The following is a 14,202-nucleotide window of genomic DNA, read 5'->3' on the forward strand; positions in this document are numbered from 1 at the left end:
CCAGAATTGTGCTGCTAAAGCAAGTCAGTTTTTTTGAATTTTTTGTAAGGGTCCCCCCTTACGACTTTTTTGCAAAAATTTTTTTTCGTAAAATATGCATTTTCTCCTATTTTCTTACATTTACGGGTTTTGTCGGGACTCCTGATGACGTTTTAAGGCATCTCCTACAACTACAGCACCAAAACTGTGCTGCTGAAACAAATCCGTTTTTTTGAATTTTTTGTAAGGGTCCCCCCTTACGACTTTTTTGCAAAAAAAATTTTTCGTAAAATATGCATTTTCTCCTATTTTATTACATTTACGGGTTTTGTCTGGACTCCTGATGACGTTTTAAGGCATCTCCTACAACTACAGCACCAAAATTGTGCTGCTGAAACAAATCCATTTTTTTGAATTTTTTGTAAGGGTCCCCCCTTACGACTTTTTTGCAAAAAAATGTTTTCTTAAAATATGCATTTTCTTCCATTTTCTTACATTTACGGGTTTTGTCGGGACTCCTGATGACGTTTTGAGACATCTCCTACAACTACAGCATCAAAATTGTGCTGCTGAAGCGAATCCATTTTTTTGAATTTTTTGTAAGGGTCCCCCCTTACGACTTTTTTGCAAAAAATTTTTTTAGTAAAATATGCATTTTCTCCTATTTTCTTACATTTACGGGTTTTGTCGGGACTCCTGATGACGTTTTAAGGCATCTCCTACAACTACAGCACCAAAATTGTGCTGCTGAAACAAATCCGTTTTTTTGAATTTTTTGTAAGGGTCCCCCCTTACGACTTTTTTACAAAAAAATGTTTTCTTAAAATATGCATTTTCTTCCATTTTCTTACATTTACGGGTTTTGTCGGGACTCCTGATGACGTTTTGAGACATCTCCTACAACAACAGCACCAGAATTGTGCTGCTGAAGCAAGTCCGTTTTTTTGAATTTTTTGTAAGGGTCCCCCCTTACGACTTTTTTGCAAAATTTTTTTTTCGTAAAATATGCATTTTCTTCCATTTTCTTCCATTTACGGGTTTTGTCGGGACTCCTGATGACATTTTGAGACATCTCCTACAACTACAGCACCAGAATTGTGCTGCTAAAGCAAGTCAGTTTTTTTGAATTTTTTGTAAGGGTCCCCCCTTACGACTTTTTTGCAAAAATTTTTTTTCGTAAAATATGCATTTTCTTCCATTTTCTTCCATTTACGGGTTTTGTCGGGACTCCTGATGACGTTTTGAGACATCTCCTACAACTACAGCACCAGAATTGTGCTGCTAAAGCAAGTCAGTTTTTTTGAATTTTTTGTAAGGGTCCCCCCTTACGACTTTTTTGCAAAATTTTTTTTTCGTAAAATATGCATTTTCTTACATTTTCTTACATTTACGGCTTTTGTCGGGACTCCTGATGACGTTTTGAGACATCTCCTACAACTACAGCACCAGAATTGTGCTGCTGAGGAAAGTCTGTTTTTTGAAAAAAAATTTGTGAAAAAAAGTTTTCCCAAAAAAAGCCTTTTCTGCCATTTTTAGGTTTTGTCGGGACTCCTGATGACGTTTTGAGACATCTCCTACAACTACAGCACCAAAATTGTGCTGCTGAAACAAATCCATTTTTTTGAATTTTTTGTAAGGGTCCCCCCTTACGACTTTTTTACAAAAATTTTTTTTCGTAAAATATGCATTTTCTTCCATTTTCTTCCATTTACGGGTTTAGTCGGGACTCCTGATGACGTTTTGAGACATCTCCTACAACTACAGCACCAAAATTGTGCTGCTGAAACAAATCCATTTTTTTGAATTTTTTGTAAGGGTCCCCCCTTACGACTTTTTTGCAAAAAATGTTTTCTTAAAATATGCATTTTCTTCCATGTTCTTACATTTACGGGTTTTGTCGGGACTCCTGATGACGTTTTGAGACAACTCCTACAACAACAGCACCAGAATTGTGCTGCTGAAGCAAGTCCGTTTTTTTGAATTTTTTGTAAGGGTCCCCCCTTACGACTTTTTTGCAAAAATTTTTTTTCGTAAAATATGCATTTTCTTACATTTTCTTACATTTACGGCTTTTGTCGGGACTCCTGATGACGTTTTGAGACATCTCCTACAACTACAGCACCAGAATTGTGCTGCTGAGGAAAGTCTGTTTTTTGAAAAAAAAATTGTGAAAAAAAGTTTTCCCAAAAAAAGCCTTTTCTGCCATTTTTAGGTTTTGTCGGGACTCCTGATGACGTTTTGAGACATCTCCTACAACTACAGCACCAAAATTGTGCTGCTGAAGCGAATCCGTTTTTTTGAATTTTTTGTAAGGGTCCCCCCTTACGACTTTTTTGCAAAAAAATTTTTTCGTAAAATATGCATTTTGTCCTATTTTCTTACATTTACGGGTTTTGTCGGGACTCCTGGTGACGTTTTAAGGCATCTCCTACAACTACATCACCAAAATTGTGCTGCTGAAACAAATCCATTTTTTTGAATTTTTTGTAAGGGTCCCCCCTTACGACTTTTTTACAAAAAAATGTTTTCTTAAAATATGCATTTTCTTCCATTTTCTTACATTTACGGGTTTTGTCGGGACTCCTGATGACGTTTTGAGACATCTCCTACAACTACAGCACCAGAATTGTGCTGCTAAAGCAAGTCCGTTTTTTTGAATTTTTTGTAAGGGTCCCCCCTTACGACTTTTTTGCAAACATTTTTTTTCGTAAAATATGCATTTTCTTCCATTTTCTTACATTTACGGGTTTTGTCGGGACTCCTGATGACGTTTTGAGACATCTCCTACAACTACAGCACCAGAATTGTGCTGCTGAAGCAAGTCTGTTTTTTGAAATTTTTTTTGTGAAAAAAAGTATTCCCAAAAAAAAGCATTTTCTGCCATTTTTAGGTTTTGTCGGGACTCCTGATGACGTTTTAAGGCATTTCCTACAACTACAGCACCAAAATTGTGCTGCTGAAACAAATCCGTTTTTTTGAATTTTTTGTAAGGGTCCCCCCTTACGACTTTTTTGCAAAAAATTTTTTTCGTAAAATATGCATTTTCTCCTATTTTCTTACATTTACGGGTTTTGTCGGGACTCCTGATGACGTTTTAAGGCATCTCCTACAACTACAGCACCAGAATTGTGCTGCTAAAGCAAGTCAGTTTTTTTGAATTTTTTGTAAGGGTCCCCCCTTACGACTTTTTTGCAAAAATTTTTTTTCGTAAAATATGCATTTTCTTCCATTTTCTTCCATTTACGGGTTTTGTCGGGACTCCTGATGACGTTTTGAGACATCTCCTACAACTACAGCACCAGAATTGTGCTGCTAAAGCAAGTCAGTTTTTTTGAATTTTTTGTAAGGGTCCCCCCTTACGACTTTTTTGCTAAATTTTTTTTTCGTAAAATATGCATTTTCTTACATTTTCTTACATTTACGGCTTTTGTCGGGACTCCTGATGACGTTTTGAGACATCTCCTACAACTACAGCACCAGAATTGTGCTGCTGAGGAAAGTCTGTTTTTTGAAAAAAAAATTGTGAAAAAAAGTTTTCCCAAAAAAAGCCTTTTCTGCCATTTTTAGGTTTTGTCGGGACTCCTGATGACGTTTTGAGACATCTCCTACAACTACAGCACCAAAATTGTGCTGCTGAAACAAATCCATTTTTTTGAATTTTTTGTAAGGGTCCCCCCTTACGACTTTTTTGCAAAAATTTTTTTTCGTAAAATATGCATTTTCTTCCATTTTCTTCCATTTACGGGTTTAGTCGGGACTCCTGATGACGTTTTGAGACATCTCCTACAACTACAGCACCAGAATTGTGCTGCTGAAGCAAGTCTGTTTTTTGAAAACATTTTTGTGAAAAAAAGTTTTCCCAAAAAAAGCATTTTCTGCCATTTTTAGGTTTTGTCGGGACTCCTGATGACGTTTTAAGGCATCTCCTACAACTACAGCACCAAAATTGTGCTGCTGAAACAAATCCATTTTTTTGAATTTTTTGTAAGGGTCCCCCCTTACGACTTTTTTGCAAAAAATGTTTTCTTAAAATATGCATTTTCTTCCATGTTCTTACATTTACGGGTTTTGTCGGGACTCCTGATGACGTTTTGAGACAACTCCTACAACAACAGCACCAGAATTGTGCTGCTGAAGCAAGTCCGTTTTTTTGAATTTTTTGTAAGGGTCCCCCCTTACGACTTTTTTGCAAAAATTTTTTTTCGTAAAATATGCATTTTCTTACATTTTCTTACATTTACGGCTTTTGTCGGGACTCCTGATGACGTTTTGAGACATCTCCTACAACTACAGCACCAGAATTGTGCTGCTGAGGAAAGTCTGTTTTTTGAAAAAAAAATTGTGAAAAAAAGTTTTCCCAAAAAAAGCCTTTTCTGCCATTTTTAGGTTTTGTCGGGACTCCTGATGACGTTTTGAGACATCTCCTACAACTACAGCACCAAAATTGTGCTGCTGAAGCGAATCCGTTTTTTTGAATTTTTTGTAAGGGTCCCCCCTTACGACTTTTTTGCAAAAATTTTTTTTCGTAAAATATGCATTTTGTCCTATTTTCTTACATTTACGGGTTTTGTCGGGACTCCTGGTGACGTTTTAAGGCATCTCCTACAACTACATCACCAAAATTGTGCTGCTGAAACAAATCCATTTTTTTGAATTTTTTGTAAGGGTCCCCCCTTACGACTTTTTTACAAAAAAATGTTTTCTTAAAATATGCATTTTCTTCCATTTTCTTACATTTACGGGTTTTGTCGGGACTCCTGATGACGTTTTGAGACATCTCCTACAACTACAGCACCAGAATTGTGCTGCTAAAGCAAGTCCGTTTTTTTGAATTTTTTGTAAGGGTCCCCCCTTACGACTTTTTTGCAAACATTTTTTTTCGTAAAATATGCATTTTCTTCCATTTTCTTACATTTACGGGTTTTGTCGGGACTCCTGATGACGTTTTGAGACATCTCCTACAACTACAGCACCAGAATTGTGCTGCTGAAGCAAGTCTGTTTTTTGAAATTTTTTTTGTGAAAAAAAGTATTCCCAAAAAAAAGCATTTTCTGCCATTTTTAGGTTTTGTCGGGACTCCTGATGACGTTTTAAGGCATTTCCTACAACTACAGCACCAAAATTGTGCTGCTGAAACAAATCCGTTTTTTTGAATTTTTTGTAAGGGTCCCCCCTTACGACTTTTTTGCAAAATTTTTTTTTCGTAAAATATGCATTTTCTCCTATTTTCTTACATTTACGGGTTTTGTCGGGACTCCTGATGACGTTTTAAGGCATCTCCTACAACTACAGCACCAAAATTGTGCTGCTGAAACAAATCCATTTTTTTGAATTTTTTGTAAGGGTCCCCCCTTACGACTTTTTTACAAAAAATTTTTTCTTAAAATATGCATTTTCTTACATTTTCTTACATTTACGGGTTTTGTCGGGACTCCTGATGACGTTTTGAGACATCTCTTACAACTACAGCACCAGAATTGTGCTGCTGAAGCAAGTCTGTTTTTTGAATTTTTTTTTGTGAAAAAAAGTTTTCCCAAAAAAAGCATTTTCTGCCATTTTTAGGTTTTGTCGGGACTCCTGATGACGTTTTGAGACATCTCCTACAACAACAGCACCAGAATTGTGCTGCTGAAGCAAGTCCGTTGTTTTGAATTTTTTGTAAGGGTCCCCCCTTACGACTTTTTTGCAAAAAAATTTTTTTCGTAAAATATGCATTTTCTTACATTTACGGGTTTTGTCGGGACTCCTGATGACGTTTTGAGACATCTCCTACAACTACAGCACCAAAATTGTGCTGCTGAAGCGAATCCGTTTTTTTGAATTTTTTGTAAGGGTCCCCCCCCCTTACGACTTTTTTGCAAATTTTTTTTTTCGTAAAATATGCATTTTCTTCCATTTTCTTACATTTACGGGTTTTGTCGGGACTCCTGATGACGTTTTGAGACATCTCCTACAACTACAGCACCAGAATTGTGCTGCTGAAGCAAGTCTGGTTTTTGAAAAATTTTTTGTGAAAAAAAGTTTTCCCAAAAAAAGCATTTTCTGCCATTTTTAGGTTTTGTCGGGACTCCTGATGACGTTTTGAGACATCTCCTACAACTACAGCACCAAAATTGTGCTGCTGAAACAAATCCATTTTTTTGAATTTTTTGTAAGGGTCCCCCCTTACGACTTTTTTTGCAAAAAAAATGTTTTCTTAAAATATGCATTTTCTTCCATTTTCTTACATTTACGGGTTTTGTCGGGACTCCTGATGACGTTTTGAGACATCTCCTACAACAACAGCACCAGAATTGTGCTGTTGAAGCGAGTCCGTTTTTTTGAATTTTTTGTAAGGGTCCCCCCTTACGACTTTTTTGCAAACATTTTTTTTCGTAAAATATGTATTTTCTTACATTTTCTTACATTTACGGATTTTGTCGGGACTCCTGATGACGTTTTGAGACATCTCCTACAACTACAGCACCAGAATTGTGCTGCTAAAGCAAGTCCGTTTTTTTGAATTTTTTGTAAGGGTCCCCCCTTACGACTTTTTTGCAAAAAAATGTTTTCTTAAAATATGCATTTTCTTCCATTTTCTTACATTTACGGGTTTTGTCCGGACTCCTGATGACGTTTTGAGACATCTCCTACAACAACAGCACCAGAATTGTGCTGCTGAAGCGAATCCGTTTTTTTGAATTTTTTGTAAGGGTCACCCCTCACGAATTTTTTGCAAAAATGTTTTTTCGTAAAATATGCATTTTCTTCCATTTTCTTACATTTACGGGTTTTGTCGGGACTCCTGATGACGTTTTGAGACATCTCCTACAACAACAGCACCAGAATTGTGCTGCTGAAGCAAGTCCGTTTTTTTGAATTTTTTGTAAGGGTCCCCCCTTACGACTTTTTTGCAAAAAATGTTTTTCGTAAAATATGCATTTTCTTCCATTTTCTTACATTTACGGGTTTTGTCGGGACTCCTGATGACATTTTGAGACATCTCCTACAACTACAGCACCAGAATTGTGCTGCTAAAGCAAGTCCGTTTTTTTGAATTTTTTGTAAGGGTCCCCCCTTACGACTTTTTTGCAAACATTTTTTTTCGTAAAATATGCATTTTCTTCCATTTTCTTACATTTACGGGTTTTGTCGGGACTCCTGATGACGTTTTGAGACATCTCCTACAACTACAGCACCAGAATTGTGCTGCTGAAGCAAGTCTGTTTTTTGAAAAATTTTTTGTGAAAAAAAGTTTTCACAAAAAAAGCATTTTCTGCCATTTTTAGGTTTTGTCGGGACTCCTGATGACGTTTTAAGGCATCTCCTACAACTACAGCACCAAAATTGTGCTGCTGAAACAAATCCATTTTTTTGAATTTTTTGTAAGGGTCCCCCCCCTTACGACTTTTTTACAAAAAAATGTTTTCTTAAAATGTGCATTTTCTTCCATTTTCTTCCATTTACGGGTTTTGTCGGGACTCCTGATGACGTTTTGAGACATCTCCTACAACTACAGCACCAGAATTGTGCTGCTGAAGCAAGTCCGTTTTTTTTTTATTTTTTGTAAGGGTCCCCCATTACGACTTTTTTGCAAAAATTGTTTTCGTAAAATATGCATTTTCTTCCATTTTCTTACATTTACGGGTTTTGTCAGGACTCCTGATGACGTTTTGAGACATCTCCTACAACTACAGCACCAGAATTGTGCTGCTGAAGCAAGTCCGTTTTTTTGAATTTTTTGTAAGGGTCCCCCCTTACGACTTTTTTGCAAAAAATGTTTTCGTAAAATATGCATTTTCTTCCATTTTCTTACATTTACGGGTTTTGTCGGGACTCCTGATGACGTTTTGAGACATCTCCTACAACAACAGCACCAAAATTGTGCTGCTGAAACGAATCAATTTTTTTGAATTTTTTGTAAGGGTCCCCCCTTACGACTTTTTTACAAAAAAATGTTTTCTTAAAATATGCATTTTCTTCCATTTTCTTCCATTTACGGGTTTTGTCGGGACTCCTGATGACGTTTTGAGACATCTCCTACAACTACAGCACCAGAATTGTGCTGCTGAAGCAAGTCCGTTTTTTTTAAATTGTTTGTAAGGGTCCCCCATTACGACTTTTTAGCAAATTTTTTTTTCGTAAAATATGCATTTTCTTCCATTTTCTTACATTTACGGGTTTTGTCAGGACTCCTGATGACGTTTTGAGACATCTCCTACAACTACAGCACCAGAATTGTGCTGCTAAAGCAAGTCCGTTTTTTTGCATTTTTTGTAAGGGTCCCTATTCTTTAGACATTTGAAATTGCCTTTCAAATGTCTATTCTTGCTGTTGGCTTTTAGCAAATACATTTCCCCCAAAAATGTGACTTATACTCCAGTGCGACTTATATATGTTTTTTCCCTTCTTTATTATGCATTTTCGGCCGGTGCGACTTATACTCCGGAGCCAAAAAATACGATATTTACATTGAAAAAGCAAATACAAATTATCCTAAGAACAATTTGTTAGATAAAAAGCAGTTAAAAAGTTACAAACAGTTAAACAGTTTAAAGTCTCATGCTGGGTTAAAAGCCAGTGAATAAAAATGGGTATAAAAGTAGATCATCTACATCAGGGGTGGCCACACTTTTACTGCAGGCCAGCTACTTTTCAATGTACCAAGTGGAGGGCATCTACCTCATTCATATATATCATTTATATTGATGGATTTATGAAAGAGAGGTGAATAAGTTAAAGGTTGTTCATGATAATACAAGCATGTTTAACATTCCTTTCTTTCATGAAGACAAGAATATAAGTTGGTATGATTGTGATGACTTGCATTGATTGGAATCAGACAGTAGTGATGATAACCTCCACATTTTACAATGAAGTCCTCCTTTCTGTCCAATACCACATGAAAGTGCTTGCTTTTTGTTTGTCCAGCTTCCATACTCCTTTTTATGCACTTTACAAGAAATACATTGGCGGCAAACCCTTATTCTGTTAGCGCAGGCAGGATGAAGAAGGGCTTTTATTGTGAAGACAGGAACTGTGCGGTCAGTCTTTAGAGTTTTGACGGGAGGTATGGTTGAAATAAAAAGCGTTTCTCGCCTTCCTGTCGGTCCTTTTTTTAAAATAATGATCTAGCAGCCTAACCTAATCCAACCTAACATAACCTAACCTAGTCTTTAGGCTTTTGGCAGGAGGTATGGTTGAAATAAAAAGCGTTTCTCGCCTTCCTGCCGGTCATTTTTTTTAATAATGATCTAGCAGCCTAACCTAACCTAGTCTTTAGGCTTTTGACGGCAGGTACGGTTGAAATAAAAAGCGTTTCTCGCCTTCCTGTCTGTCTTTTTTTTTTTAAATAATGATCTAGCAGCCTAACCTAACCTAATCTAACCTAGCCTAATCTAACCTAACCTAACCTAGTCTTTAGGCTTTTGACGGGAGCTACGGTCGAAATAAAAAGCGTTTCTCGCCTTCCTGTCGGTCTTTTATTTTTAAATAATGATATAGCAACCTAACCTAACCTAACCTAGCCTAATCTAACCTAACCTAGTCTTTAGGCTTTTGACGTGAGGTATGGTTGAAGTAAAAAGCGTTTCTCCCCTTCCTGTCATCATTTTTTTTTTAAATAATGATCTAGCAACCTAATCTAACCTAACCTAACCTAGTCTTTAGGCTTTTGACGTGAGGTATGGTTGAAATAAAAAGTGTTTCTCGCCTTCCTGTCGGTCTTTTTTCTTAATAATGATCTAGCAACCTAACCTAATTTAACCTAACCTAACCTAACCTAGTCTTTAGGCTTTTGACAGGAGGTACGGTTGAAATAAAAAGCGTTTCTGGCCTTCCTGTCGGTCGTTTTTTCTTAATAATGATCTGGCAGCAGCCAGCGTCATCTCACAAGACCCTCGTGTGCCGTCAATGTCAATCAAGTGACCAAAGTCACGTCTTGGTGAAGATTGATGATCCATCATTTTTAGGTCTATTTTTTAATGATTGATTGAAACTTTTATTAGTAGCACAGTACAGTATATATTCCATACAATTGACCACTAAATGGTAACACCCCAATAAGTTTTTCAACTTGTTTAAGTCGGGGTCCACGTTGATCAATTCATGGTCAAATGAAAATGCCTGACACCCTCCGCCATTGACTGGTAGCTCGCCATCGAGGTAATGGGCACCCCTGAGCTACATCAACAATATGATTGTCCTGAGTGGCTGGACAGGACAGATTGTAAAAAAATGTTTTAAAAAAATGCCTTTTTTTCAATAATCGTTGGAAATAAGAATGGCAATTATTCTGAAAATCTATTTTTTTTTCTCCCCCACACCTCCTGAGCTTACCTCATGCTGGGAATGGCGTGGTAGCCACTGCGGAAGTCTAAGGACCTGGCCTGTGGGCACTGTTGCACCATCTGCTCAGCCACGCCGTGCATGTGGCGCAGCAGGCCGCAGTGCTCCTTGCGCAGGGCCTTCAGGCTCGCAATGGACACCCACGGCAGGACCAGCCAATGGTAACGCGCCTTGGGGTATTTGTCTTTGATGACCACCACCTGGTCGTCCTTATACACCTACACGAACAATTCAGAGGTGATGACGTCATCTCGCTATCAACGGAGTCATCAAATTGATACATTCCAGAGCGAAAAAGCACCTGCATGTCGGGGTCCTGCATCGACGCCTTCAGGCCTTGGCTCCAATGGCCAACACTTTCCTGCAACAGATGTACTTCTTTTATGTCTGAGGCACGTAAATAAGACCGCCAGCAAAATGGCGCATCCTGAAAAGACTGTCAGAAAGCAGCTTGAAAACGGTCTGTAAAAAATGATCTGTGCAACATTTTTGAATGAATGAAATAAGTTCATTTGGGTCATATAATCAACCATTTTGTGTGAGCAGTTTAACAGTACAGATGAGACATATTTAACAATCATACACATTTACACACGAAAAGAAAAGAAAAAGAATGACCGAAAAAGGAATAGGCTGAAGCTTATATTTGCCTATCCTATACCTTCACTGAAAATTAGATTACCTTGAACATCGTTAAAAAAAATCAATGGGATGAAAGTAATTGTTGCTATATTTCATCGTTTTCAATTATTTCATCTTTCAAGGTTTTCTTCAACCTTAACAAAGAACTACATCACTGAGCTTGTTCCACCATTTAACTCCTAAAACTGAAATACATTTGTATTTTATATTCCTTCTTACTTTACCTATTTCAAAAATCAATATCCCCCGTAAATGATAGTTTTCTCCTCTTAATGTAAATAACTAGGGATGTCCGATAATGGCTTTTTGCCGATAACCGATACGCCGATATTGTCCAACTCTTTAATTACCAATACCGATATCAACCGATACCGATATCAACCGATATATACAGTCGTGGAATGAACACATTATTATGCCTAATTTGGACAACCAGGTATGGTGAAGATAAGGTACTTTTTAAAAAAAATGAATCAAATAAAATAAGATAAATAAATTAAAAACATTTTCTTGAATAAAAAAGAAAATAAAACAATATAAAAACAGTTACATAGAAACTAGTAGTTAATGAAAATTAGTAAAATTAACTGTTAAAGGTTAGTACTATTAGTGGAGCAGCAGCACGCACAATCATGTGTGCTTACGGACTGTATCCCTTGCAGACTGTATTGATATATATTGATATATCATGTAGGAAGCAGAATATTAATAACAGAAAGAAACAACCCTTTTGTGTGAATGAGTGTGAATGGGGGAGGGAGGTTTTTTGGCTTGGTGCACTAATTGTAAGTGTATCTTGTGTTTTTTATGTGGATTTAATAAAAAAAATAAATAAATAAATACAATTTAAAAAACGATACTGATAATAAAAAAAACGATACCGATAATTTCCGATATTACATTTTAACGCATTTATCGGCCGATAATATCGGCAGACCGATATTATCGGACATCTCTATAAATAAGCTAAGAATACAAGCTGGAAGGCTGTTGTTCTTTACTCCAAACATCATTTCCATTGCTTTTAAAAACACAATATCTGAACATTTGAACACATTACAACTTATAAATAATGCATTGGTATGTTCAGAGTAGCACGCTTTGTGTACAACATGTTAAATATGGAAAAATAAAAAATAATATAACTGGGGCTGCAACTAACGATTAATTTGATAATCGATTAATCTGTTGATTATTACTTCAATTAATCGATTAATAATCGGATAAAAGAGACCAACAACATTTCTATCCTTTCCAGGATTTTATTGGAAAAAAAACAGCATACTGGCACTATACTTATTTTGATTATTGTTTCTCAGCTGTTTGTAAATGTTGCAGTTTATAAATAAAGCTCTATTAAAAATATATATATATAAATACACTACCGTTCAAAAGTTTGGGGTCACATGAAATGTGCTTATTTTTGAAGGAAAAGCACTGTACTTTTCAATGAAGATAACTTTAAACTAGTCTTAACTTGAAAGAAATACACTCTATACATTGCTAATGTGGTAAATGACTATTCTAGCTGCAAATGTCTGCTTTTTGGTGCAATATCTACATAGGTGTATAGAGGCCCATTTCCAGCAACTATCACTCCAGTGTTCTAATGGTACAATGTGTTTGCTCATTGGCTCAGAAGGCTAATTGATGATTAGAAAACCCTTGTGCAATCATGTTCACACATCTGAAAACACTTTAGCTCGTTACAGAAGCTACAAAACGGACCTTCCTTTGAGCAGATTGAGTTTCTGGAGCATCACATTTGTGGGGTCAATTAAACGCTCAAAATGGCCAGAAAAAGAGAACTTTCATCTGAAACTCGACAGTCTATTCTTGTTCTTAGAAATGAAGGCTATTCCACTAAATTGTTTGGGTGACCCCAAACTTTTGAACGGTAGTGTATATATATAAAAAAATTTAAAAAAATAAAAAATTTAAAAAAGCCTCTGCGCATGCGCATAGCATAGATCCAACGAATCGATTACTAAATTAATCGGCAACTATTTTTATAATCGATTTTAATCGATTTAATCGATTAGTTGTTGCAGCCCTAAATATAACATATGCAGACATGTCTTACTTTATACAGAATAGCAATGGATTTTGACCCAACAACCGCCATTACATGTTTTGTAGACCACAAGGAAGTCTTTTAAATGTAGAAAGCAAATCATAATATGACCCCTTTATGGAAAAAATAGTATTATACCTTAATAGACACCTGCTACTCTCTGCAGTTGAGGCTACTATACTTAATACAGAATGAATTAGGCATATTCGCCCTTCAACCTGCCACAATGATTAGGTTGTAACTAATTAGCAAAAATAACTGGTAAAATATGGCACTTTTAAGTATAATAATAGTTTCTTACACTTCTCCCACTGGGTAATTCTTCCGTGTGTTTGGCCGCCTTCACACTCGCAGCCTCTTTGTGGCTTTCTTTGTCCGCTGTAGACATCTCGAGGGGTCTTTTGCGGCTTCCAGAACCGTCTTCCTTGAACTGCACGGTGTAGGGGTACAGCTCATTGACAATGTAAAGCAACTCTCCGGCCTTCATTTTCACCTCCTTCCCGTGACCCAACACCCGGGAGCCTATGCAGGTGGGGTTGACGCCCAGCTTCGTTAAAACAAGGAGAAGAAAGAAATGCGTATAAGTTGATTTAGCGATACGCAAAACAGCCGTTGCCCAGACCGTACGTTGTCGTCGTCTTACCTGCTTAACACTGACAAGGCATTTGTTGCAGTCGGCTTTCAATTCGACTGGTTGCAAAGGGACAACATTTGAAATGATTACTTCAGACGTGAAATTCATTGACATATTGTACATTTGGAACTAATAACTATAATGGTATGCTTCATTCACTAACCGTGTTGCAAAACAAGCCACTTAAAGTAATACATAATGTTGGATATGGAGAAAATACAAACCCTTTATGTATTAAATGCAAAATATTGAAATTCAATGGTTTTGTGTGTTTGCAAATTGTAACCTGCTGCACAAGAATGTACTACATTTAGGGATGTCCGATAATGGCTTTTTGCCGATATCCGATATGTCGATATTGTCCAACTCTTTAATTACCGATACCGATATCAACCGATATATACAGTTGTGGAATTAACACATTATTATGCCTAATTTGGACAACCAGGTATGGTGAAGATAAGGTACTTTTTTTAAAAATGAATCAAATAAAACAAGATAAATAAATTAAAAACATTTTCTTGAATAAAAAAGAAAGTAAAACAAT

The 14,202-nt window shown here is 36.6% G+C and overlaps 1 protein-coding gene across 4 annotated transcripts in view; it reads right to left on the minus strand.

Moving 5' to 3' along the window:
* LOC133639669 (aprataxin-like) overlaps positions 1-14,202 on the minus strand; it is an 80,438-nt gene that overhangs the window by 63,355 nt on the left and 2,881 nt on the right. For 3 of the 4 annotated variants that reach the window (XR_009823831.1, XM_062033174.1, XM_062033173.1), the window contains exons 2-5: positions 13,665-13,711; positions 13,323-13,568; positions 10,607-10,666; positions 10,297-10,523 (exon numbers count right to left, since the gene is read on the minus strand). Coding sequence is in view for 3 of the 4 variants with exons in the window: in XM_062033174.1 (XP_061889158.1) it covers positions 10,297-10,523; positions 10,607-10,666; positions 13,323-13,568; positions 13,665-13,711 (580 nt within the window). In the remaining variant the exon portion in view is untranslated. The remainder of the gene's footprint in view (positions 1-10,296; positions 10,524-10,606; positions 10,667-13,322; positions 13,569-13,664; positions 13,712-14,202) is intronic. The other variant, XM_062033175.1, reaches the window with a different exon arrangement.

Source organism: Entelurus aequoreus, linkage group LG22 (assembly GCF_033978785.1).
Source record: "Entelurus aequoreus isolate RoL-2023_Sb linkage group LG22, RoL_Eaeq_v1.1, whole genome shotgun sequence".
Classification (NCBI taxonomy): Eukaryota; Metazoa; Chordata; class Actinopteri; order Syngnathiformes; family Syngnathidae; genus Entelurus; species Entelurus aequoreus.